Raw genomic sequence first — 27,463 nt, forward strand, 5'->3', positions numbered from 1 at the left:
CTACTCAAGATAGTCTTATTTTAAATGTAATAGTATTATAAAACGCAATTGCTCGGTTTTAAAACTCTGCCATTTTTCAATAATTATTACACGCATGGCGTCATGCCGACATCGACAAATTCTGTCCTAGGATGGGAGCTCCTTTTTTTAACGCTAGGGCTTTTTATACGTGCGCGCAAATAGTTATCGGGGATGGGAACCACCCGACCTAGGCGGCGGTGGGGGGGGGGGGGGTATCCCGCCGAAACCACCCCTGAAAAAATAATTTCGTCCCTCACTTGCTTCACTAAATTAGGCTCCATTCAGTTTTATTGTTGGGCCTTAAAACTAACACAGAGTAGAAGCACCCTATGTGAAACAATTTTGCTGACATCATCCATGTGCATACCGTTTGAAACTTAAAAAGGTTGTATTTTCTAAACCGAGTTTCGAAATTAATTTTCGATTGCGCCACTGTGTTTCTTACAATAAATCCTTCAAATTAAGATCCCACTTGGGTATATTTAGAAAAAAATTATTTACATACATAATACGGAATATCATAAATATATCGTAGAACATCACATTAACACTACACGAACACCACAAAGTATAGCATAGAACATCATATGTATACTACGTAAACATCACATATATCATAAAATGTAAAAAATAAAAAAAACTAAAATTAGTGAAGTAATTAATTATAGCCAAATAAAAAGAAGAAAAGATGCTACCGAACATCACAAAATATATCTTAGAACATCAATATATGCTACTGAACATCATAAATACATCGAAGAACATCACATTAACGGTACACGAACATCACAAAAATATAACATAGAATATCATATGTATACCACGTGAACATCACATATATCATGAAATGTAAAATAAAATAATAAAATTAGTGAAGTAATTAATTAGAGTCAAATAAAAGAAGAAAAATGCTACCGAATATCATAAAATATATCCTAGAACATCAATGTATGCTCACTGAACATCACAAAATACATCGTAAAACATCACATTTCTACTCGCGACATAAAAAAATACATCATAGAACATTACATGTATACAACATGAACATCACGTGTGTCTGTAAATAAAAAAGTGAAACATAAAAATATAAATAGAAGAAAAAAAGAAAAAGAATAAAAGAATAAAATACAAAAATAGAAAATAAAATAAACAAAATCATTAAATCTATAAAAAAATGTATAAATGTTAAAAAATAAAAAGATAAGAAAAAAAGAAAGAAAAATAAAAAACTAAATAGAAGCAAGGAAAGGAAACAAAAAATAAAAAGAAAAATAAAAAGGAAATAAAAATTAATAGAGTAAAATAAAAATAGTAGAAGAATAAAGAAAATAAAAAGGATGATAAAAGCCCGAAAAAAGAAAAGAAAAATAAATGAATGAAAGGAAAGAAAAAAAGGAAAACATACAATAAAAAATTTAAAATAGAAAAATGAAAAAAATAATAATAAAAGACCACCAAAAAAGAAAAATGAAAAAAGAAAGGAAAGGAAAAAATAGAAGAAAAGAAAAGAAAAATAAAAAAGGAATAAAACATTAAAAGAAAGAAAAATAAAAAAAGAATAAAAGATGAAAATAATAATAGAACACAACAAAAAATAAAAAATAAAATAAAAAGAAAAAAATAGTAGAAAGGAAAGAAAAGAAAGAGAAAAAAGAAATAGAAAAAAAATAAACTGACGGAACACGTACCTAGGAGGAGCGACTCCGCTCCATGGGCCGACTGGGCCGAAATAATCTAAGCGGGCGGGGGAAGCGCTGCCGACCCGACAGCGATTGTTTCCGATGGGAACCTTCTCGAATCCGTCAGGACCGGCCTCCACCCGTCCTCCGTCCCCTCGCTCTGCGTGGCGTGGGCCGGATAAACTTGGGACCCACATGTCAGCAGTGCAGCACAGACATAAATAACGAAACCCACCGATGGATGCTCCGCGTGTGGAGGGTGATGCCCAAAAACTGTTGAAGGTCCATGTGAGAGAAGGGGGCATCGACACTAGTCGTGGGGCCCACAGAGAAAATAGAAAAAATGAAAAAGCAAAAGCTAAAACCGGTTCCGTGCATGTGGTTCAGCATGTGTCAATCTCTCTCCTCTCTCTTCTTATTAGCACCGCAGCGGTGCTCCCAAATTTCTCTCTCCGTTTCCGTTTGAAGCATTCAAGCGATACACTGCGGGCGGAGGGCCTAAACCCCCGCGTTCCTCTCCTTCCTCTCGCTCTGCCTAAAAGGCAGCCACACCACAGGATCCCGGTTTCTTTCTTCCTCCAGCACCTCAACCTCATTCCCTTCTCCTTCCGAATCGGCAGCCACCACAGGTCGAGGGACGCATACAATGACGAGAAGTAAAAGGCGCACCTCAGCCTTGAGCTCCGGCTCGCCCAAGAGTCCCAAGAGTCCCCGTGTGCGCCAGGATCCGAAGATCGACTCCGCGGCGGCAGATCGCGGTTCTTCTCCGGCGACGGACGGACCGGGACCCCACAACTGCGCGGCTTCCACTCAGGTGCACCATCCACCGCAGTCCCCGTCCCCGAGCTTCCCCACCTCGCGGACCACGCAGCGCGAGGAACGATCTGTTTCTGTTCCTCCGGCGACGGAGGCGGCTCTTGGGCGCGCCTCGCCGTCCCCGAGCCGGAATTACCCTCCTCTTCGTCCCCAACCGGCGCTACCAGGTCCCTTCGCCACGGCCTCCGGTGCTCACCGCCGCGCCGCCTGGGCTGCGCCGCGCCCTCCGCCTCCATCGTCGGCCCTCACCACCGTGCGCGGCCCGCTCAACCCGCGCCAACATGCTGCGGCTGCCAGAACCCCTTCGTCGTCGGCGGCTCTCAACCGCACGCCGCCGTCCCTGCAGGATCGATACTGCTCCTCCTCCACGCCACCTCCTGCTCGAGCACACACCCCATCTCCCTCGCGCGGTGGCCCCTCTTCTGCTTCCTCGTCGGAGACGTCTCCAGTGTCATGTCACTCAACTGCCATTTCTGTTATTAGTAAGAGGTCCTATGCAAGTGCCCTCAAAGGGGGAGGTCCAGCCAACCAGAACCCCTATGCCCATTCTTCGCGTCGACTTTACATTTACCTTGAAAAGTAACAGTTTTCCCCTGTGTGTGTATCGTTGCCTTTTGCATCCAACGGTAATATCCTAACCCACAGTCAATGTTTCAGATTCGCCATCATCTCGGAAGCAACTGCCTGCCACAATCACAAGGGACCAATCATCACACTCAAGGAGACAGGAAGTTCAGACCTTAAGATTGTTCAAGTGCACCTTGAGGAATACGACACCGAATTAGCCCATGCCGTCTTCAATTCTCAGCACAGGTCTGCATTCTGTCTTTCATTTGCCTTTTGTTGTCTACTGTTTTTAAGCATTTGAAGGGTATCTATCCGTCCTGTTCACTTGTTCAGTAAGTTGTCTTCTTGAATTTGGTTGCTGAATTACCGAATCTACTTTCGATCTACTCAGCCATTGCTAATTTAGCTTACAAATGCAATCCAAGGTCAATTCTTGGGTGTATTTCCACCCTTTCATGTCCCTTCTTGCTCCGAACTAGAAGGCTCTGTTGTTGATTCAACTCCAATACCATGTAATCTACACTCTTGGCTGTTAACACGCCATTTAAATGTGAACCTTTCGCCACCGATCCAACAGCTCAGGTGACTGAGCGAGTACTGCTTACTGATTTCAAATAATCTTGGTGTCGACTGTGAATTTGTACTGTGTCGCCTGTAACGGTTTATTAGGACAATAATCATGTCTCCTTTGTGATAATGTGATATTCACATGCAGATTTGAAGAATGGTTGTATGCAACTGTATCCCAGTTCCTAACCAGTAAAGGGATTGTGAAGAATGCAGTTCCAGTTTCAGGAATGAACGCTACTTTGTACACAATGCCCCCTAGGTGTGTAATCTTCTATTTAAGTTGCACGGACTATTTCTTCGAGAACAAATTGTTAACTACTCAAGTTCTTCTTCTTGTATTATTACGTGTGTAGCTACAAAACTCTTAAAGATTTTGTCGAGGAGCAAGGGCCATTGGTCAGCATCAAGTCAGTCTTTGGTGGGTTTTTCAAATTGTGTGTTGCGAGTGACATTGGCATGATGTTAGTCCATGGCTTTCTGGTATATATCCTTGATATCCACAAACGAGGCCTTACATGGAATGGAGAATTTAGTACAAGTGACATGGTGGTGGGAAATTGCTTAAAGTGTAGGATTACTCTGAGACCAAGGCTGGGTAAATCTCACTGTAGAGCAGCGGACCTGCACAAAATTGCAGAGATTTTCAAGCCAATGTTCACTAACAATGAAGGAATGGCATTATATTTTGATGTACTGCAAAACGATTTGTGCGAGGCGAGTAATGTGGAAGTGGAAGCAGAATGGTTCAGAGAATACCTCCTCTCACATCTGGCACTGAAATCATCAATTAGACGCTACTATCTGGAGTGTGCACTAGACCATGCTAGGGACACCATCAAATCGAATGGCAATCCAATACCATCAGTTTTGCTAGAAGGAAGTGACTGGATGTCAATTATTCCACATGAAATTACTAAAGACACACCATGCACAGTTTCCTCCTTGTATAAGGTTTTCTGGTTCAACCACGATCCTACTGCAGGTTTTCATCCTTTTGCGCCTACAAATGAGGGGCTGCTTAGATACAAAAGAAATTTCCTGCAACATGTGCATAAGCATATCAAGGTCCAGGACCACACCGAGATAGAGCAATTTGCAGCAAAAACTTTTCACCTGGCTCTACCAAATATTCTGAGGGGGCTATTGAGTCGCTGCGAAATGAATGGACCGTAAGTTTTTCTTTCGTTCTTTGCTTTCCCATGCCTTTTCTGTTTCTTATAAGCATTCTTATTTTTTCCTGCATGAACGTGTAGGTTTAAGGGTCACTGGGAAGAATATCGTTCTTCAAGAGTTGGCAACGATGGTAATACTGAAGGGAGAACTGGGATCCATATTTCATTTTCTGAAGATGGCAGGTATGAATCTTTCACTCTTAGATGCAAGTAGGATACATGCCATGGTTTGCTCTTTTTTCTTTGTTCTGTTTTTCATCTTTGAATGATTACTTCTTGGTTCTTCTGCCTCACTTTCCTCTGTACGATGGAGTGGCCATTTCCTTTGTGTAGAGTTGTTTCCTTTCACGTTACCACTGATGAGACGCCTAATCATGCAATGCACATTTCGGCCTTCTACCTGTCCACCTGTGTGCTTTTGGTTCATCAGATTATAGTACTGAGTGCTAACTGTTAATTATGTAGCTGGTGCCCTGGTGGTGCTGAATTGTTGATTATGGGAATAAATAGGAGCTAACAGTTTAGATGTTAGTGCTTAGTGGGTTCTTTGCTAAAACAGTTAGGCCATAATATGCAGTGTGCAATTTGGTTATGTAGAATATATTTATTTGAAATCATACTCACATCAGTAACTTTTTGCAAGTATCCTTGTTTATATTATTCTTTATTTATAGGACCTTGCTATGGTACTCCCTTGCCTTCTAAGAGGTAAGATCTTAAAGAAATCATAGCCCTTAATTTTTTAGAAAAAATAAAATAATTAAATAATCTAATTAAGCAAATTCCTAGAATCGTATCATCTCTCACGCAATAAATATTTTTGTCCCCTCCTTCCTTGTTTGCACTGACATGATCAGGTAAAGAGAATCGTTTGATCCACACGCACGTGGTTAATTCTTATTTTTGCATTGGCTTGAGTAAGTTTGAGTAGTAAAGCATCAAGAGCATAATAAAACTACAAAGCCAATTTCATTCCTACCCCCAAGTTGTGATCAGAACTGTGAAGAACTGCACCACTTTCGTCCTTTCGTTAGATCTAAACTAGGGTTGCATGCATCTTATTTTCTATATATACAAGTTGTGTATATGACAGAGCAGTTAGGTACATTTTTTTCAAAGTTGTAAGAGCCTCACGTGTTGCGGATCACCGGTAAAAAAAAATTTATTGTGGATAACGTTGTTTTTTTCTAAGAAATGCTACAACTTTACATTTTTTATTACAAAATAAATATGTTTGAAGAAATACACTTAGATTTTATCCTCATGTCATGTTACATTAAATAGGAAAGTTAGATTATGCCGGTATATTAGATCTAATAGGAAGATAATTTTCCCATTTCTCCTACTACCACCAAGGAAGTAATATGTTATAATTAACATCCAGATCAACAGTCCATAGATATTTGGGAGTACCATAGCAAAAACCTTATTTATAAAGTGTGTATCCTTTTTCTACTAGTTATCTGTGTTTTCTAATAGATCCTTTGGTATACACTTAAGAAATCTTATTTAGGTGTTCCATGCTTATTAGTTAAGAATTTATTTTCTGTTCCTAACAGGTTACAGTACAAAATAGTTCTGTTGTTACCTTTAGATGTATGCATTCTTTTCATATTCATCTGTTTGTATGTTGTCTGTTCCTCCATGAATGATTATCCAGTAATACGTTGTTAACTTGGGAGAAGAAGCTGCTAAGAGTAGGAATGACTCTTATCCCTTGCCTATTTGGTACAGAGAAGAAACCATTCACCACTGTTATTTAGGGGAATACTTTCATGTACAGCCCAAATGTACAACTCTGTTACAACCATGTGATTCTAACCTTTTGATTCACCAATGAGCGACATCCCCGAGTGAATTTGATCCATTTGATCTCCTGGTTGTGAAGGAGTTGTAGATAGCATTATTCTTTCTTTCTAGTGCTTATTGCTACTAATGTAAAGATGCCCTATTTTGAGAATATTGGTCTATGGCTAATATGTATATGTATACATCTAAAACTGAGGAATTGATGTGTTTTCAGTGACGGTGGACAAGTCTGAAGACTGATTTGTATGGAAGGACTAGAGAAAGGTTGGCACAGCACAGGATGATCAGAATGATGTGGAGGTGGGCACGTGTCATGCAAGGAACCCATTTTTTGGTGGAGGCGTTTATGTCTGCCAGTCCAGTACGTATTTTTGTACAAGAGAGTTTTGCAAGATGCGGCAATTTTTTCCTTGCTGATGTGGACCGAGGGTAGCGTAGCAGCTGTGTTCCAGTTGAGGACCTCAAGATTGCAATCTTTTGCGCAAGTGTTTTGTTATTACGTAGTAATACTATGTTGTATAGGAGTAACATATGATGACTTATTTCTGAACGTCACTACGACTAGCATATGGAACATTGCTGATACACGGCATATGTATATGGATCTGTTGTTAGAAGAGGTATTCAGAAGGAACTTGTGATGTCAGACAAAGAAGTCCACCATTAATTGTGCAATTACTACTCGTAATTGGTTGAAAAATTATTATAGCATATTATGTGTGCCCCTGTTTCTATCTTTATTTGTCTTTGAAGCAAAAAAAAAAAAAAATGGCCCATTGGAAAAGCCTCCCCTGAGATATTTCATTAAGAAAAAGAACTTAACGGATGCGTTTGGTAGGGAGCCAGATTATCTCAATAAAAGTTTCATGTGATGAATCAGAATCACTTTGTGAAATCATTTGGTTGGTAGGCTAGATTTCGATTCACTTGGTTGGTAGGCTAGATTTCGATTCACCTGGAGATATATATATATATATATATATATATATATATATATATATATATATATATATATATATATATATATATATATATATATTTTTAAATTATATAAATAAAAGTATGCTTCAAAAAAAACTTTTTGTGGATGAAGAATAAATTGAATACAACCCATTTTAATTTGTTACACTAAAAAGGATTACAACTAAAAAAAATAAAATTGTTACCTCATAAGTGCGTCAAGGAATCTGAAACGATTCTATGCAAAACCACCATGTTCTGGTTTCTAACTTTTGTGAAGGAAATGTAGAACTGAAACGTTTCGGATTCTAGCAGCTGAACACCGTTTGGAGCCGTTTCTGGTGATTCACATGAGAAACAGATTTGATTCTAACATCCAAACGGGTCCATCAAGAAAATACCACAAACCTTGGCTATTAATAACCACTTACTATAGTCACTTCTTCAATATTAAGATTTCGTTGTTATGCCCACTTCAAATCTCTCACAAATATTCATAGGTGTGAGTCTGCATGTATGCGTGCATATGCTTTTGTACTATGTTTCACAAAAATACATACACTAGTTTGACATTTATAGCATGGTATTCCGACAATGTACAAATACAATGTTGAGGTAGTTTCCACTATTTTTGAATTATAATTTATAGAATTTTGAATCATTCTTTGGTGACATGAAATGTGTATAAAAAACTACATACAAATGATGAATATATTGGACTCCCTCCATTCCAAATTATAAGTTATTTTAACTTTCTTGGAGAGTCAAAGCCTATCATGTTTGAGCAAAATTACAGAGAGAATTATAAAGATTTATGACATCAGATAGGTATACTATGAAAATTTAATTAATAAAGAATCTAATGATACTAGTTCATATCATAAATATTATTATTTTATTATAAATTTGGTTAAACTTAAGATACTTTGACTCTCTAAGAAAAATAGAATGACTTATAATTTAGGATGGAGGGAGTACCAAATTGTTGAATCATGAGAAAGGTCCAGAAGTAATAACAATGGATTCTAAACGGTAGTGGGTTAATGTAATGGTATGCATTGGTATTAAAAACAAAAACAAAAAAGAGCAAAGAAGTAAAATACTCGTGGGCTTAGGGCCTCCGCCGTTGGGCCGTTATAGGCCTTTCTTTGGGCCGCACTTCTAGTTTCGGCTGCCAGAGCTTACAAAAACGAATAGGCGCTATCAGCCAGACGCCCTCCGATTGTATCTGGTTTGTGCCTTAAAAATATATATCGATCTCTCGCCAGTCGTCAAGTATTGAGCAATCTTCTATTTTTTACATCAAGGTATTGAGCAATCTTTAGCCCTTGATAACATTATTATAAACGTACTCCTATTTGGGTTGGAGGACAGCACGACAAGTTGCAACGGTCTGAGACACGCTTCTTTTGTGTCATTGCCAGGATTAACGTGCCTAACGTGCCACACAGAACACGACATGGGTTGTGGTCAGTGGTCGCCACGGACCGTGTACTAGCTACGTGCCGCAGGAGTCCGGAGACGTCATTGATCATTTTTCTTTTTTCTTTCTGAAAGGCTTACACCCCAGCGTCCGCCCGCCCGGACGCTAGCTTACTCGGCCTGCGGATCGGCCCAAGCAACCGGCCTCTTCCCAAACTCCTGCCCGTAGTCCAGAGGATTTCCCCACTCCCGACCATAGCGGCTGCTTTCACCGCGCCGTCTGTGCGCCGCGGCTGCCTCCACCACGCCATCTGTCCACTGCGGCCGCCCCGTGCCGTCCGCCCACGCCCACTGCCTCACTGCCACAGCCATCCCCCGCAACACCCCCATCCCACCTCGCCTGCCGCGGCTACGGCGTTCACCGTGCCACCACCACCCCGTCGCCACTAGGAGGAGGTTGTCGCCGGTGCTCCTGCGCCTGGATGTACGTTGGGCCCTTATTGTCGACGTCCCCTAACCCGACCTTGCTAGCTACCGCAGTTCCTCACCAGGTGGGTTGTGGCTGCTGGCGACGTCGCATTTCAAGTGTTGCAAACGTTTCGAACAGATGTTTTAAGTGTTTCAACTGAATGCTGCAAAAGTAGATCTGGGATGTCGCATATGTTGCAACAATAATATATACGTGTTGCAAGCGTATGTTTCGAGTGTTTCAGTCCTATGTTTTAGGTGTTTCATACGTATGTTGCAAGTGTTTCATCTGAATGTTTTAAAAGTAGATCTTGGTGTTGCACATGTTGCTATGGCTATACACACATGTTTCAAGCGCATGATTCAAGTGTTTCATCTGTTTCAAACGTATGTTGCAAGTATTTCATTTGAATGTTTCAAACGTGGATCTCGGGGTAGCACATGCTGTTGTTGCTAGTGCGCCTCTGTGGGTCACCACGCGCCTACTGGTGCTGCTGCGTGCATGCAGCTGTGTGAAACGAAGCAGGCTCTCGGGGTGGTCCCCGTGCATGCGTGGGCCCGTGCAGCCTCCAGAGCGGGATGGATGCGGGCTGAGTGCGATAGGCACGGGCGTGGGAGCACCGTCCGGCGCTAGCGCCCCAGATCGGATGTCCGGGCGCTAGCAATTCCCTTTTTCTTTTTGTCAAAAATGCCAGCAACGCTCGGCTCCACCAGACCACCACCACCGGGGCCTCGTCATTTTTTTTAAAAGGAAAAAGTCCACATTACCTCCCTCAACTTTCACGAAAGTCCGTTTTTTCTCCCTGAATTCCAAAACCGGGCAAAACACCTCCCTTAACTTTTAAAACTGTTCATCTTAAATCCCTGGCCCGGTAATAAGCGGTTTATCTTTTTCTTTTTTATTTATTTTGGCTGAATCTTTAAAAAATCATAGTAAATCACAGAAAAATCATAAAATAGAAAATCCAATTTTGTTGGACTCCACATGAGTAGATCTACACAGTTAATATACAATATGGTATGCTTTAGTACAAAGTTTTTGCTGTAGCTTTAGATCTATATTTTTCTGTAATTAATTGGAATAATTTATAGCTGCAATTTCTATGGTCCAATTGTGGTGAAATTTTTATGGTGGGCTAATTATTGTATGCTTAAACTGTAGTAAAAATTTCATAGTCATTGGATCATGTATAACTTAGTTATAGATTTATTTAGGTTAAACCTAAATTGTCATTTACCTCAGCTAAGCAATTGATTAGAAAATGATTCATTAGCACTTAGCTTTAGTCATTTTGAGAAATTATCAAGAAAACAAATGAAGTTAGATCCCAAAAGGACTTGGACAAAGGAAACTATATTTTGTTTTTAGCTGAGAATCGTTATAACATTAGAATGGTATTGTCAGATAATCACACAAGAATCCTCAGCTAATCACACAATAATATTATGCATTATATATGGTATACCGATACTCATGAGAATGATAGTACAGAGAAAACATCAAGTTGACAATCTAATAATCTACAGAATAAAAGCACAGAGCTAGGGTCAGGATTGCAAGGGTACAACACCTGAGCACGGACGAATCCAGAGGGGAAAACGTGGTGAAGTTGCCATCATACACTCCATTCTGATCCAAGTTCTCAATATTGATCTGGACCGAGGCATGGTTCTTGGCAGTGATAATCCGTTTCATGTCAGAGCTGCAAGGAACACCGAGCAAGAATGAGAAGGATTTCCATGGCATGCTGTTTCACAAGAATGAGCAGCAGTGGAGTGGCAGGCGGAGGGAGCGTGGGCGTGGTGCTTCTCTGACGTTCACTCTCGGCCACGGCGTCACCGACGGCCTCCCCAAGGGCCTAACCCGCCACCACATCTCCACCCTTCCACGTCGGACGAGGCTGCGCCGGATCGCGTGGCGTCCTCCTCTCCCGTCTGGCTCAGCGCTGTGGGCGACCGTGATAGACGACGGGCGGGCAGGCGGGCAGGCGGGCAGGCGGGCGGGAGAGAGAGAGAGAGAGCGTGCAATGGGCACGAGGTCCAGGACTGTCCCGTGATCGATGGAAGAAAAGGGATAATTGGAAAGGGAAGGTAAGGGAAATCAACATGATCAATGAAAGGCAAGAGACAATCGGAACGAAATCAGCGGTAATTTAGGATCATGCAAATCTCCGATCCGGGAAAGAAAAATCAGATGGGGGCGCGGCGACCAAGCAGCCGATGGTGATCGCAGGATTAGTGTAGCCGGGTCCGTCGCACTGGAGGAGGGGGAGACGCACGCGCGCCAAGTCCATCACATGCGCGGGCGAGCGAGGGAAGTGCCGAGCGGGCCTGGGAGCGAGCAAGCGTGCGAAACCGTCGGGTCGACGATTCCTTTTCGTATGTTTTAGTTGTATAATATAATTGTAATATAATATACTAGGCAGCGTGTCCGTACGTTGCTACGGGACAGCTAAACTTTTATACTAAAAACACACGGATCGCTCAATAGATAGAGACGAGAGTCGAGAGGAGTAGGTATTTTTACCCGGTTCCAACGAGTTTTGGCCACGTGATTGTGATCAAACGGTGAAAAATTATTTTACTGTCATGTTGCGCATGATGCGAGCGAGTCATGGCCTCAGTTCTATCTGAAAAATAGAATAATGTTTATGAAGAATGAAAATCAAGCCAACAATATGAGTATGGCAGCACGAGCGCCGATTAGAAAGCTGGATTTCTAAAACAGCTGCAAGGTGTTCAAACACTGCATATATATTACATGAGACAGAGAGAGTGTGCAAATAGTACTTATATCTTACACGAGCTGGTCCACACCGGTATGCTAGATGTCAAGATAATACATAATTTTACATAAAACAGACAGAACACCAAGGAGGCATAGTTTCTGAGATGGGGCGCGCGCCCTTGCGTGCAGACTGGCACCATAGATATTTTAAAACAAACTAAGTATTCTAAATTATTAGATTCTAAGCATTCGAAACAAATTACACAAGATATACATATCTTTTAAAGCAAACTAAGCATTCTAAATGACTATATTGGGCACATCACCATGTCGAGAAGAAAGATACATCTGATTCAAATCAGTACTTAAAATGGCAGCAAGCAGTGGTCGAAATCACTGCCTACATTTTTCAATATGTAATGTAATATAGGCTGTGCGTAGTGGTTACACATACAAACACCGTTCTTCAGATATCACATGCAAAAGCGGCCATCTCATAGTCATTAGCTATAAAAAAACATATGTAGGGCAGTTTTCTGTCTGAGCTAGCCAAACTGGTGACAGCCGCAGGAGCGAAGCTCGGGCTAGAAGTGCAGGCCTTCAGGAATATGAGGATTGAAATTCCATAGAGATGAGCACTGTCTGCCTGTAAGCATCCATCTGGTCTCTGCAGTGTCCAAATGGATTGGCATTTGGTACAGGACAGTTCCGATACAGGCGCAAGGTAAAGCTGCTTTTCTTAGCAATCGACAGAAATGGCGAGCAGCGCAGCAGCTACTACATGTTGCCTTCAATGGATTTTCTAGCTGGAGAGTTATTAGTACAACTCCTTCACAACCAGGAGATCAAATGGATCAAATTCACTCGGGGATGTCGCTCATTGGTGAATCAAAAGGTTAGAATCACATGGTTGTAACAGAGTTGTACATTTGGGCTGTACATGAAAGTATTCCCCTAAATAACAGTGGTGAATGGTTTCTTCTCTGTACCAAATAGGCAAGGGATAAGAGTCATTCCTACTCTTAGCAGCTTCTTCTCCCAAGTTAACAACGTATTACTGGATAATCATTCATGGAGGAACAGACAACATACAAACAGATGAATATGAAAAGAATGCATACATCTAAAGGTAACAACAGAACTATTTTGTACTGTAACCTGTTAGGAACAGAAAATAAATTCTTAACTAATAAGCATGGAACACCTAAATAAGATTTCTTAAGTGTATACCAAAGGATCTATTAGAAAACACAGATAACTAGTAGAAAAAGGATACACACTTTATAAATAAGGTTTTTGCTATGGTACTCCCAAATATCTATGGACCGTTGATCTGGATGTTAATTATCACATATTACTTCCTTGGTGGTAGTAGGAGAAATGGGAAAATTATCTTCCTATTAGATCTAATATACCGGCATAATCTAACTTTCCTATTTAATGTAACATGACATGAGGATAAAATCTAAGTGTATTTCTTCAAACATATTTATTTTGTAATAAAAAATGTAAAGTTGTAGCATTTCTTAGAAAAAAACAACGTTATCCACAATAATTTTTTTTTACCGGTGATCCGCAACACGTGAGGTTCTTACAACTTTGAAAAAAATGTACCTAACTGCTCTGTCATATACACAACTTGTATATATAGAAAATAAGATGCATGCAACCCTAGTTTAGATCTAACGAAAGGACGAAAGTGGTGCAGTTCTTCACAGTTCTGATCACAACTTGGGGGTAGGAATGAAATTGGCTTTGTAGTTTTATTATGCTCTTGATGCTTTACTACTCAAACTTACTCAAGCCAATGCAAAAATAAGAATTAACCACGTGCGTGTGGATCAAACGATTCTCTTTACCTGATCATGTCAGTGCAAACAAGGAAGGAGGGGACAAAAATATTTATTGCGTGAGAGATGATACGATTCTAGGAATTTACTTAATTAGATTATTTAATTATTTTATTTTTTCTAAAAAATTAAGGGCTATGATTTCTTTAAGATCTTACCTCTTAGAAGGCAAGGGAGTACCATAGCAAGGTCCTATAAATAAAGAATAATATAAACAAGGATACTTGCAAAAAGTTACTGATGTGAGTCTGATTTCAAATAAATATATTCTACATAACCAAATTGCACACTGCATATTATGGCCTAACTGTTTTAGCAAAGAACCCACTAAGCACTAACATCTAAACTGTTAGCTCCTATTTATTCCCATAATCAACAATTCAGCACCACCAGGGCACCAGCTACATAATTAACAGTTAGCACTCAGTACTATAATCTGATGAACCAAAAGCACACAGGTGGACAGGTAGAAGGCCGAAATGTGCATTGCATGATTAGGCGTCTCATCAGTGGTAACGTGAAAGGAAACAACTCTACACAAAGGAAATGGCCACTCCATCGTACAGAGGAAAGTGAGGCAGAAGAACCAAGAAGTAATCATTCAAAGATGAAAAACAGAACAAAGAAAAAAGAGCAAACCATGGCATGTATCCTACTTGCATCTAAGAGTGAAAGATTCATACCTGCCATCTTCAGAAAATGAAATATGGATCCCAGTTCTCCCTTCAGTATTACCATCGTTGCCAACTCTTGAAGAACGATATTCTTCCCAGTGACCCTTAAACCTACACGTTCATGCAGGAAAAAATAAGAATGCTTATAAGAAACAGAAAAGGCATGGGAAAGCAAAGAACGAAAGAAAAACTTACGGTCCATTCATTTCGCAGCGACTCAATAGCCCCCTCAGAATATTTGGTAGAGCCAGGTGAAAAGTTTTTGCTGCAAATTGCTCTATCTCGGTGTGGTCCTGGACCTTGATATGCTTATGCACATGTTGCAGGAAATTTCTTTTGTATCTAAGCAGCCCCTCATTTGTAGGCGCAAAAGGATGAAAACCTGCAGTAGGATCGTGGTTGAACCAGAAAACCTTATACAAGGAGGAAACTGTGCATGGTGTGTCTTTAGTAATTTCATGTGGAATAATTGACATCCAGTCACTTCCTTCTAGCAAAACTGATGGTATTGGATTGCCATTCGATTTGATGGTGTCCCTAGCATGGTCTAGTGCACACTCCAGATAGTAGCGTCTAATTGATGATTTCAGTGCCAGATGTGAGAGGAGGTATTCTCTGAACCATTCTGCTTCCACTTCCACATTACTCGCCTCGCACAAATCGTTTTGTAGTACATCAAAATATAATGCCATTCCTTCATTGTTAGTGAACATTGGCTTGAAAATCTCTGCAATTTTGTGCAGGTCCGCTGCTCTACAGTGAGATTTACCCAGCCTTGGTCTCAGAGTAATCCTACACTTTAAGCAATTTCCCACCACCATGTCACTTGTACTAAATTCTCCATTCCATGTAAGGCCTCGTTTGTGGATATCAAGGATATATACCAGAAAACCATGGACTAACATCATGCCAATGTCACTCGCAACACACAATTTGAAAAACCCACCAAAGACTGACTTGATGCTGACCAATGGCCCTTGCTCCTCGACAAAATCTTTAAGAGTTTTGTAGCTACACACGTAATAATACAAGAAGAAGAACTTGAGTAGTTAACAATTTGTTCTCGAAGAAATAGTCCGTGCAACTTAAATAGAAGATTACACACCTAGGGGGCATTGTGTACAAAGTAGCGTTCATTCCTGAAACTGGAACTGCATTCTTCACAATCCCTTTACTGGTTAGGAACTGGGATACAGTTGCATACAACCATTCTTCAAATCTGCATGTGAATATCACATTATCACAAAGGAGACATGATTATTGTCCTAATAAACCGTTACAGGCGACACAGTACAAATTCACAGTCGACACCAAGATTATTTGAAATCAGTAAGCAGTACTCGCTCAGTCACCTGAGCTGTTGGATCGGTGGCGAAAGGTTCACATTTAAATGGCGTGTTAACAGCCAAGAGTGTAGATTGCATGGTATTGGAGTTGAATCAACAACAGAGCCTTCTAGTTCGGAGCAAGAAGGGACATGAAAGGGTGGAAATACACCCAAGAATTGACCTTGGATTGCATTTGTAAGCTAAATTAGCAATGGCTGAGTAGATCGAAAGTAGATTCGGTAATTCAGCAACCAAATTCAAGAAGACAACTTACTGAACAAGTGAACAGGACGGATAGATACCCTTCAAATGCTTAAAAACAGTAGACAACAAAAGGCAAATGAAAGACAGAATGCAGACCTGTGCTGAGAATTGAAGACGGCATGGGCTAATTCGGTGTCGTATTCCTCAAGGTGCACTTGAACAATCTTAAGGTCTGAACTTCCTGTCTCCTTGAGTGTGATGATTGGTCCCTTGTGATTGTGGCAGGCAGTTGCTTCCGAGATGATGGCGAATCTGAAACATTGACTGTGGGTTAGGATATTACCGTTGGATGCAAAAGGCAACGATACACACACAGGGGAAAACAGTGCCGGTCCTGGGATTTTGAGGGCCCTCTGGCGAACTTGTCGTGACGACCCCTCTCGACAAATGTGTTAGGTAACATTCTAAAATTCTAACACCTAATCTAAATTACAAGAAAAACATAATTATATGAGTACAAAGTACTAGATAAAAATCGAACAAGAAAAAAAATCTAGGGCTCAGACAATTTGGATATGAACTTATTCAGAACCAAGATTCACAAATCACAAAAAGGTCAGAAGGCAATAACCAAGATCATATGTTGTCGTCTTCGTCGAGCCCTGCTTCAGCTGCCTGGCCGTCGCCGTCGTCTGGCTTCTGGAAGACTAGAACTCGAGCATCGGTGTCTCGGTGATCTGCGCGGGTGATCGCGTGGTGAACTGGTGATCGGCGCTGCGTCTCTCGCAGTCTCCCGTCTCGCCAGAAGTCACGACTCGCGATCGCTATGTGCTCGTGTGCAGGTGTTGGCGGCTCGGCTCCTTGCCTCCCGGAAAGAAAGAGGCCGACGACTCCTTTTGCTGATGGGCCGCTGTATCTTCTCATTAATCTTAAATCCTAATAGACTATAGCTAAAGAGTATGGAGTATTATATACTTGGGCTTGGGCCCCCATCACGCGAGGGCCCTCGGCTGTCGCACCTTCTGCCCACCCCTTAGGGCCGGCACTGGTTATTACTGACCATCCAGAAAGAGAGGAAATAAATGGCAAAAGAAAAGTATGTCATTGCTTTTTTCCCCAAAGATTTCTCATAATAGAAAGCTAATGTAGAAGCACCAAAAGAGCATATCACAGCAGCAAGGATCAATGCACATCTATGTAACCCTCACCATGGATATTTATGGACTAAAACATATATTTTCCTATAACCTCTAATGCTCTGTAGGTAGACTAAAAACATTTTTTTTCTCTTTGAAAACAACTTTTGGAGGGTCACTGAACCACGGTGCAGAACTAAAAAACCTCATGCCTTTGTAACCATAGTCACTTTAGTCTAGAATGGGAGCCATTTTAGTAACATACATAAAACTGAAATAAACACCATAGGAATTCAGTAATAGAACTGAAATAAACATCATTAAAATATATAGAGCAGAGCCAGTTGTCTAATTAGGTAATTCACTAATTTGTCATGACCTACTGCAAAGGAACTGCAACAGAATATTGAACAGGTGTCATGTACGGCCGCACGTACAGCAGGCGTAGGAGGGCACGCGACGTACGCCGGGCGGCTGAGCGGGCATCAAGGGCGCAGGAGCAGCAGGCGAGTGGCTAGGAGGGAAAGTAGCTATCTTTACCTTATTTAGTTTACTTTATTTGGTAGTCCTACAATTAAGGAGATCCTTCTCCATCTGTAAGGCCATTGGCCATATATATGCTGTACGGCTGTACCCTTTGGAGGTAACAAAGATTATTCCCATCTAATCTCTTCTCTCTCTCTCTTGAAGCCGGCGGCCAGGGGGAATAACCCGGTCGACGTGAAGCTCGGCGTGGGGGTATAACCCTGCCGGCAAACACGGACCAAGACTACGACCTGCGTAGTCGAGGTCCTCCTACCTTGGGCATTACTGCCCTTGACAGCCTGGTATCACGACGCCGACGATCCTCGTCTTCCCAGCCGTCCGCCTCCACCACAGCCGACGCCAGCCCACCCCAACCACCACCAGCGACCACAGCCTCCACCACCCCCACGAACCGCTTCAACACCATGGTGGAGCCAACCATGGCTGACCTCATGGCGATGATGCAGTCCTTCCGGACTAAGATGCAGGAGATGAAGGACGAGATGGCCTCCATGAAGGAGAAGTCCGCCTCGTCGTCGAACAGCGGCGGTGGAGTTCACATGGACCCTCATCGCGAACCGGATCGGCCCCCCAAATTCCAGAAGATGGACTTCCCTCGTTTCGATGGCAAGTCTGATCCACGGCTTTTCATTAACAAGTGTGAGTCATATTTTCGTCAGCAGCGCACCATGGCCGAGGAACGCGTCTGGATGGCGTCCTACAACCTTGAGGGCGTCGCACAGGAGTGGTTCATCCAGCTCCAGGATGACGAAGGCACACCGGCGTGGGGGCGCTTCCGCGACCTCCTGGATCTGCGTTTCGGGCCGCCGTTACGCTCGGCGCCCCTCTTCGAGCTCACAGAGTGCCGACGTACGGGCACCGTGGAGGAGTACTCCAACCGCTTCCAGAGCCTCCTTTTCCGCGCCGGGCGCCTCGACGAGGGGCAGCGTGTGCAACTCTACACCGGCGGTCTCCTTCCTCCATTGAGCCACGCTGTTCGTCTCCACAATAAGGGGACGCTCGCCGCTGCAATGAGCCTCGCCCGGCAGGTGGAGTTGATGGAGCTCGATCGGCTGGCGGCAGCACCAGCCAGGCCGGCGCCCCGTGCGCTCCCGGCCGCCCCGGCACCACGGCCGGCGCTGCCAGCCCCCTAGGCACTAGCCTTGCCTGCTCCCCAGGCGCCCCCGCTGCTCGCGCTACCGGCACCTCGGGTGGCGGCTGCACCAGGCGCGCGCGAGCGGCAACCTGGCCGCCGTCTGTCCAAAGACGAACAGGAGGAACGCCGCCGGCTCGGGCTGTGTTTTAACTGTGATGAACAGTATTCCCGCGGTCATAACCGCACTTGCCGCCGCATCTTCTACGTCGAGGGCGTTCAGCTGGAGACGGACGACGACGCAGCAGCCGCCGCTGAACCGGAGGCAGACGCCCCTGTCTACTCCCTGCATGCAGTGGCCGGGGTGTCGGGCTTCGACACACTGCAGGTCCGCGCACTCCTCGGGTCGGCCGTGCTGGTCGCCCTCCTCGATACGGGCTCCACGCACAACTTTATCGGCGAACGCGCGGCGCACCGTTCCGGGCTGCACATTCAGCCGCGCCCACGTCTCACCGCTACCATGGCCAACGGCGAGCGCATCGTCTGCCCAGGGGTCCTCCGCGACGCGCCGGTCACGGTCCATGGCGAGACATTCCACGTCGACCTCTTCGTCATGCCCTTGGCGGGCTTCGACCTCGTCTTGGGCACTCAGTGGCTGGGCACCCTCGGGCCCATCGTTTGGGACGTCGCTGCACGGACCATGCAGTTTCAGCGCGCGGGCCGTGCCATCTGCTGGACCGGCGTCGCCTCCTCCGACCGGACGACCATCCGCGCGGTCACAGCGGCACCGGCACAGGTGCTCCAGCCCCAGCCGCCCCGGGAGCCGCTCCTCGACGCACTGCTGCACTCCCTCGGCGACGTCTTCACCGAGCCCCGTGGACTGCCACCCAAGCGCGCCCGTGACCATCGTATCGTCCTCAAACCAGGAGCGCTGCCGGTGGCTGTCCGGCCATACCGGTACCCGGCGGCCCACAAGGACGAACTCGAGCGGCAGTGCGCCGCCATGATCGAGCAGGGCATTGTCCGCCGCAGCGACTCGGCGTTCTCCTCTCCAGTGCTCCTCGTCAAGAAGCCGGATGGCTCGTGGCGCTTCTGCGTCGACTACAGAGCGCTGAACGCGCTCACCGTCAAGGATGCGTTCCCCATCCCGGTGGTCGACGAGCTGCTGGACGAGCTCCATGGCGCCAAATTCTTCACCAAGCTCGACTTGCGCTCCGGCTACCACCAAGTCCGGATGCACCCGGAGGACATCCACATGACGGCTTTCCGCACCCACGACGGCCTGTACGAGTTCCTGGTGATGCCGTTTGGGCTGTGCAACGCCCCTGCGACGTTTCAGGCGTTGATGAATGATGTCCTGCGACCGTTTCTTCGTCGTTTTGTTTTGGTGTTCTTTGACGACATTTTGATCTACAGTAAGAGCTGGAGCGATCATCTGCGTCACATCCGCATCGTCCTCGAGGAGCTTCGGCGTCATCAGCTGTTCCTCAAGCGCACCAAGTGTGCGTTCGGCGCTGCGTCGGTCGGCTACCTCGGCCACGTCATCTCCGCGGCGGGCGTCGCCATGGACCCGGCCAAAGTCCAGGCCATCCGCGACTGGCCCCTGCCTCGGTCGGCACGGGCGGTGCGGGGCTTCCTGGGCCTGGCCGGCTACTACCGGAAGTTTGTCCACCACTACAGTACGGTGGCGGCTCCACTCACGGCGCTGCTGAAGAAGGATGGGTTCTCGTGGAGCGAGGGCGCCGCAGCGGCGTTTGCAGCGCTCAAGGACGCGGTCACCTCGGCCCCCGTCCTCGCCATGCCGGACTTCTCCACGCCGTTCGTCGTCGAGTGCGACGCTTCGTCTCACGGGTTCGGCGCGGTATTGGTCCAGAAGGGCCATCCCATCGCGTTCTTCAGCCGGGCTATCGCTCCCCGGCATCAGACACTGGCGGCCTATGAGAGGGAGCTTATCGGCCTTGTCCTGGCAGTCCGGCACTGGAGGCCGTACCTTTGGGGCCGTCGATTCGTCGTCAAAACTGACCATTACAGCCTCAAGTACCTGCTGGACCAGCGGCTCGCGACGATCCCGCAACATCATTGGGTCGGCAAGCTCCTGGGCTTCGATTTCGCCGTCGAGTACAAGCCCGGATCGACCAATGTGGTGGCGGATGCTCTCTCCCGCCGCGACACGCCGGACGACGGGGCTGTTTTGGCCGTCTCCGCCCCGCACTTCGACGTTCTCTCCCGCCTCCGGCAAGCGCAGCTCACCGACCCCGCCCTTGCTGCCATCCAGAACGAGATACAGGCCGGTACTCGGCGTGCACCCTGGGCAGTGGTTGATGGGATGGTCCAGTATGCAGGCCGCCTCTATTTGCCGCCGTCTTCACCACTGCTGCGGGAGCTGCTGGCCGCTGTGCACGCTGAGGGCCACGAGGGGGTTCAACGAACGCTGCACCGCTTTCGCCGTGACTTTCATTTTCCTAATATGAAGCAGGTGGTCCAGGATTATGTGCGGGAGTGCTCTACCTGCCAGCGCCATAAGTCCGAACACCTCCATCCGGCTGGGCTCCTACTTCCACTGCCGATTCCGCAAGGCGTCTGGACGGATGTGGCGTTGGATTTCGTCGAAGCCCTGCCTCGCGTACGGGGCAAGTCTGTCATATTGACGGTGGTGGACAGATTCAGCAAGTACTGCCATTTTATTCCGCTGGCGCACCCGTATTCGGCGGAGTCCGTGGCTCAGGCGTTCTTCGGGGAGATTGTCCGCCTCCATGGTGTGCCACAATCTATGGTGTCCGACCGCGACGTCGTGTTCACCTCCAAGTTCTGGCGGGAGCTCATGAGGTTGATGGGGACCAACCTCCACATGACATCGGCTTTCCACCCTCAGTCGGACGGACAGTCTGAGTCGGCGAACAGGGTTATCATCATGTACCTGCGCTGTCTCACCGGTGATCGGCCGAAACAGTGGCTGCAGTGGCTCCCATGGGCGGAGTACGTCTTCAATACCGCTTACCAGAGCTCCCTCCGCGACACGCCATTTCGGATCGTCTACGGGCGCGATCCCCCCTCCATCCGGTCCTATGAGCCGGGGGACACCCGTGTGGCTGCTGTGGCACGGACCATGGAAGAACGGGAAGAATTCCTCGCTGATGTGCGCCATCGACTTGAGCAGGCTCAGGCGGTCCAGAAGAAGTATTATGACAAGGGCCACCGCAACGTCAAGTATCAGGTGGGCGAGTGGGTGCTGCTTCGCCTACGCCACCGGGCACCGGCCTCTCTTCCCACCGACGGCGCCGGCAAGTTGAAGCCCAGGTTCTATGGGCCGTACCGTGTGCTGGAGCTCATCAACGAGGTCGCTGTTCGCCTTGAGCTTCCGGCGCGTGCCCGTATCCACGACGTCTTTCACGTGGGCGTCCTCAAGAAGTATCATGGTGAGCCTCCCGCTGCTACACCACCACTGCCACCGCTTCACCATGGGGCTGTCATCCTGGAGCCTGAGAAGGCCGTCAAGACTAGAATCGCTCGTGGCACACGACAGGTGCTTATTCAGTGGAAGGACTAGTCCCCTGCCTCCGCCACTTGGGAAGACATCGACACTTTCAGCACCAAGTTCCCCACATTCCAGCTCGAGGACGAGCTGCCTCTCGAGGAGGGGAGAGATGTCATGTACGGCCGCACGTACAGCAGGCGTAGGAGGGCACGCGACGTACGCCGGGCGGCTGAGCGGGCATCAAGGGCGCAGGAGCAGCAGGCGAGTGGCTAGGAGGGAAAGTAGCTATCTTTACCTTATTTAGTTTACTTTATTTGGTAGTCCTACAATTAAGGAGATCCTTCTCCATCTGTAAGGCCATTGGCCATATATATGCTGTACGGCTGTACCCTTTGGAGGTAACAAAGATTATTCCCATCTAATCTCTTCTCTCTCTCTCTTGAAGCCGGCGGCCAGGGGGAATAACCCGGTCGACGTGAAGCTCGGCGTGGGGGTATAACCCTGCCGGCAAACACGGACCAAGACTACGACCTGCGTAGTCGAGGTCCTCCTACCTTGGGCATTACTGCCCTTGACAACAGGTCAAACAGGATGGCTGAAATGCTGAAGTATGACAAACACATGGTGGGTGCTAGGGGAGCAGGTCCTCTCACTGTAGGGTACACACATCAATTATAGTGTTATATAATATAGAACAATTTAGTAATTTTATTGGCCGGTAGAAAATATTTCTGAAATAAACTTCATATATGCTTCTATAAAAGAATTAGACTTTGGATTTCCTTTGTTCACATAGGAAGAATACTAAAGCTAATTCTTATCCATTGTTGACAAGACAACAATATAAACTAATGCTTTTTATTTGGCAGCAAGCCAGCAACTACAATAAGAACTGCACTGTTTGATATAACTGTAAGCATTAACCTGACAATATATCGTCAAAAAGATTTCCATGAAATGATATCCATGTAAAATGTTGAAGCCTATTCAGGCAATAAGCAAGAGAAGAAAATTATAAACAATAGCAGTAACCAACCGTCAGACACATAATGTAAATTTATAACTAAGCTGACCCTGATGTACATCTGACCTTGCATTATACAAAAACAAAATCTCGAGTTTGAAGTATAGGAATCTAATGTTGAATTGCTTCTTGATTGGTACCGGTACATCTGCTACGAAAACATTTGACATGGCACTGCTAATAACTTGACAGATGAGAGTACCAGAGAAGGTATCAAAATAAGGAGCTAATAAAGTCATACAAATATGGAAACCTTCAATCTAGCAATGCAGTAACAAAAAAAAACATGCTCAAGGCATCAAAATATGCTCTCAAACTTCAATCTAGCAATGCAGTAACAAAAAGAACATGCTCAAGGCATCAATAAACCATGAACAGACCATATTTATAGTAATCTGACATTAGTAAGTACCTATGTAGAAATAGAAATCATGCAGGTTACCAGACCTATGATTTGTTGTGCACTGCTTTTACATAATAGACTGAGAACCTTAAAAATAAAAGTTTCAGCTTTCTACATAGGATTGGTGCTCCAATGAAAAAAAAAACAAGGCCAACACAGTATTGCATATCACTTTGCTTTTACACTATGTGTACATAGGTCCATGATATTAGCATTATCTTCCTAAGTTTTTAGAACAATAAGCCTGTGAGAAAAGTATACATGTCCATCAGTGAGAGCTTATCTATTCGAAGATGGTATACTTCAGTAAATAAGTCGCTCTTTTCTAATATCACTAAGCAATCTGTAAAAACACAAGATATGTGTTCAGACTACATGGTAGCGTGAATATACTAAAAATGTGGTATTAACATCCTACACTACACTCCTAGCAAGTTTAAATGTTTAATTAAGCTTAGGGATCACTATCTAAATTAAATAGAGTGAAAGATAAGTGACCAGGAAGTTCCAAAAATTCTGCCTCTCTATTTTCTGTCCTTGCATGGCTATGGGAGCTGACAACCACGCAGCAAACACCAAAGCCAACAATCTGCAACCTTAAATCAGTAAGGTCATCATTTTTTACAAAAATGTTACCATTTGGACAGGAGGCCCAAAACACAGTCGAATCAAACCCCACAAAGGCACAGGGGAATACATACCGCAATTCCATGAATCAAACTCAAAGATATAGGAATAACTGAAGTTTGCAGCTATTTTGCCATCCTATGGCTTCGAATCTGATTCCTATAAGCTTTAATCTTTGATTCCTATAGCTATAATAAGCAGATTAAAGCTGCAAACGCCCTTCCTTCTATAGCTTTCTGGCACATAAAGATACTAACTGTAAAGTAGTAAGAATTTGGAAATTCCACCAGCTAAACTATATACCTTGGTCCAGCTACCTGCTCCACATACTTCCAACTCTGTAAATTAGCTAAATCATTAAGGGTTGTAATAATGAAAAAGAGCAAAGTTAGGGGAAGGGGCTCTCCAGCCGCTTCTTTCCTAGTGCCCTAGAAATTTACAATGGAGAAGAGAGCCGCCCATTTTCTTTTATTGAACTGGCCTAGACGATATGTAAGTGGGGCTACTTCCAAGTTCTAGCTATCAAGAAATTTGACTTAAGACAAACCTAGATGACCCTAGTCGACGTAGGGAGCTCAACAACCCTGTGCTTCCTCAGTTTCTTCCTCTCCCTTATTTTTTCTCTTTTTCTTCCTCTTTATTTTCTCTTCCTACATCTTCTCCATACAAGGTTTCATGGTGCCATATAGCAGCTATGCATGCATTAACACCTCCAAATTTTGCTAATCATGAAGAGTAGTTTTGTTCATAGTCGAAAGCTGATTTTGTAATAGTAGGACTAGTTTCTGGTGGATAATTCTTAATATCAATTAACAATACAGATGTTTGGGAACCATGGTGATAACATTCAGAGGCTTTTGTTGTCTATGACCCTAATTTAAGAGGAGCATAAGTTGATTGTTGTGCCATCAAGCTGTATTTTGTGGTGTACTCAATTTGCTATGGCCTGATCGATGGTTTTTTTTAGTGAATCAGCATCTTACCATGACTGAAGATGAGATTCGTGGCAATTCTGATTTTGTCAAATCCATAGCTAGAGTTTTATTTTCAGCTGGATGCTTTCTTCCTTTTCAGACTTCCTAAGTCATCTGTGGCTGTTTGAAGAAAATAGTATTTCCCTTTTTTTTCATTATCTTTTGTACACATTTCATTAGTTTCAAGCACTGAAACTATTTAAATCATGGAAACGCCTTAACCTGGGTTTCAGTCTGTTAGTATTGAAGGCTCAAGCCATGGTACATCTGTTTTGACCTAACAGAGTAGCCCTTGTTTTCGACATAGTCCTATATGTAGCCGCTGCCGGAAGATGAGCAAAAGCAGGCGGTAAAAAAATTTCCTACCTACTACCAACGCCTGCAGTGCGCCACGCCCACACCACCGCTGCCACCTCCCTCCACGATATGTTCCATGCTTTGAAAGATGTCAATGCCTTCAGTTTATGGGTTAGTTAGATTTACAGTCAGGGAGAGCCAACGGACTTGTCTTAATCGTGATATAGTCTGTGCTCAGGTGACTGGATTCGACTTTATGACTTTAAACTGCTTGGTTCTATAGGAGTGTGATACTTTTTAAGATTGTACTTGGCTTATCAAACACTGAGGCTTCTGGATATAGGTTTCCATATTTTTTTCTCGGTGCTACATTTAATTATTTCATGTTTGGTCAATTGAGCAATTCTGATATACACTAGATTTTTTTTCATTGACAATCCAGCTGTGACCTGTGACCGAGCAATTTTTTTGGTGAACTATGTTACCAGAAATTAGTAAATTAGGACACTACATTGTGCATGTTTCAAGAAAAAGAGAGAGACAATGTTGTGCACTTCAGAAAATAATAATTAGGACATTATGCCATGGTACCATATAGCAGTATTATAGACATCAATAACCTCTAAATTTTGCTACTTCTGAAGAGTATTTTGTTTCACAGTGATTTCGTGTTAGCTTAAGTAGCTATTGGAGATTGTCATACTTGGGTGGGTGGCTTGTCTTTTTTTTTTTGAGGAAATAATTGTGATATGTCCCTGTAACTGTGTGTTCTCAGTTTTGAAGGCAGTTCTTTAAGTTGTGCCATTTGTGTATCTTGCAAAGCACCAGCTTTTGTGCTTTATTTTGTTTAAGCTGTTTTTGTTATGAATTTTAATACAATTTTTTTGTGGTATGTCCATTTGATTTTTCAATTACTGGACTGTACTGAAGTTGTTGGTAGAATTTGTCAATAAATGTAGCTACTGCTCATAACTGTAGAAGTACAGTTCAACGAATCCGTTTTTCTCACCCCTCCTTTACCCTCTCACTAACACGACCGGAGCCGGAGAAGCTCGTTTTTTTTTTTTGCTCCCCCAGCTCCAGCGTGCTGAGCTGGAGCCGGCGGGAGCCCGGCCAAACGGCCCCGTGATCGCCCATGTGGATGGTTTGGTTTGCAGTATACGGCAGTATAAAAAAAACTTGGTGCGTGCATGGAGTGCTAGCAGGCAGCAGCATGGCAATTAGGGGAGATGGAATCTCACAGATTCTTATGTGACCAGGATAGACAGACAAGGGTTTGGTGTTCAGCCGTTCTGAGAACAATGCTTCTTTTGAGATGGATCTTGCTAAGATATTCAGGGCCATGATGATCAAAGATCAGTTTCTGGTTGCTGAAAAATTGCCCAGTATAAGCAAGCATTGCTTGTACCTCTGGCCGCGGCACGCATAAGGATATGTGTGCATATCCTTAAGCTTGTCAAGCTCCATATGTTGCGTGAGTTGGAAGACTTCAATTCCCTGTTGGGATACGAGTCGTTTATTGATAAGTCATTTGGTGTAGACGATTCAAACTTTCTGAAGTTAACAAAGGATTGGGACAGAACCGTCTGAGATGTACACAGCCATCACTGTGGACAAGGGAACCTTTACTTGCTCTGC

The 27,463-nt window shown here is 44.5% G+C and overlaps 1 protein-coding gene and 1 long non-coding RNA gene across 2 annotated transcripts; one reads left to right on the forward strand and one right to left on the reverse strand.

The window, feature by feature from the left end:
* The first annotated feature begins 2,178 nt into the window (after positions 1 to 2,178).
* On the forward strand, positions 2,179 to 7,292 carry LOC136522099 (uncharacterized). The gene is made up of 6 exons (XM_066515883.1): positions 2,179 to 3,098; positions 3,177 to 3,332; positions 3,802 to 3,915; positions 4,010 to 4,825; positions 4,910 to 5,011; positions 6,852 to 7,292. The coding sequence occupies exons 1-6, from the start codon at positions 2,350 to 2,352 to the stop codon at positions 6,868 to 6,870; spliced, it is 1,956 nt and encodes a 651-aa protein (XP_066371980.1). The 5' UTR covers positions 2,179 to 2,349; the 3' UTR covers positions 6,871 to 7,292.
* Positions 7,293 to 15,439: 8,147 nt separating this feature from the next.
* LOC136522102 (uncharacterized) lies at positions 15,440 to 16,565 on the reverse strand. Its single transcript, XR_010775793.1, has 3 exons — positions 16,428 to 16,565; positions 15,845 to 15,958; positions 15,440 to 15,750 (listed from the first exon to the last, which is right to left on the reverse strand). It is a non-coding gene; the product is annotated as an uncharacterized lncRNA (long non-coding RNA).
* Positions 16,566 to 27,463: the final 10,898 nt, after the last annotated feature.

Source organism: Miscanthus floridulus, chromosome 18, assembly GCF_019320115.1.
Source record: "Miscanthus floridulus cultivar M001 chromosome 18, ASM1932011v1, whole genome shotgun sequence".
NCBI lineage: Eukaryota > Viridiplantae > Streptophyta > Magnoliopsida > Poales > Poaceae > Miscanthus > Miscanthus floridulus.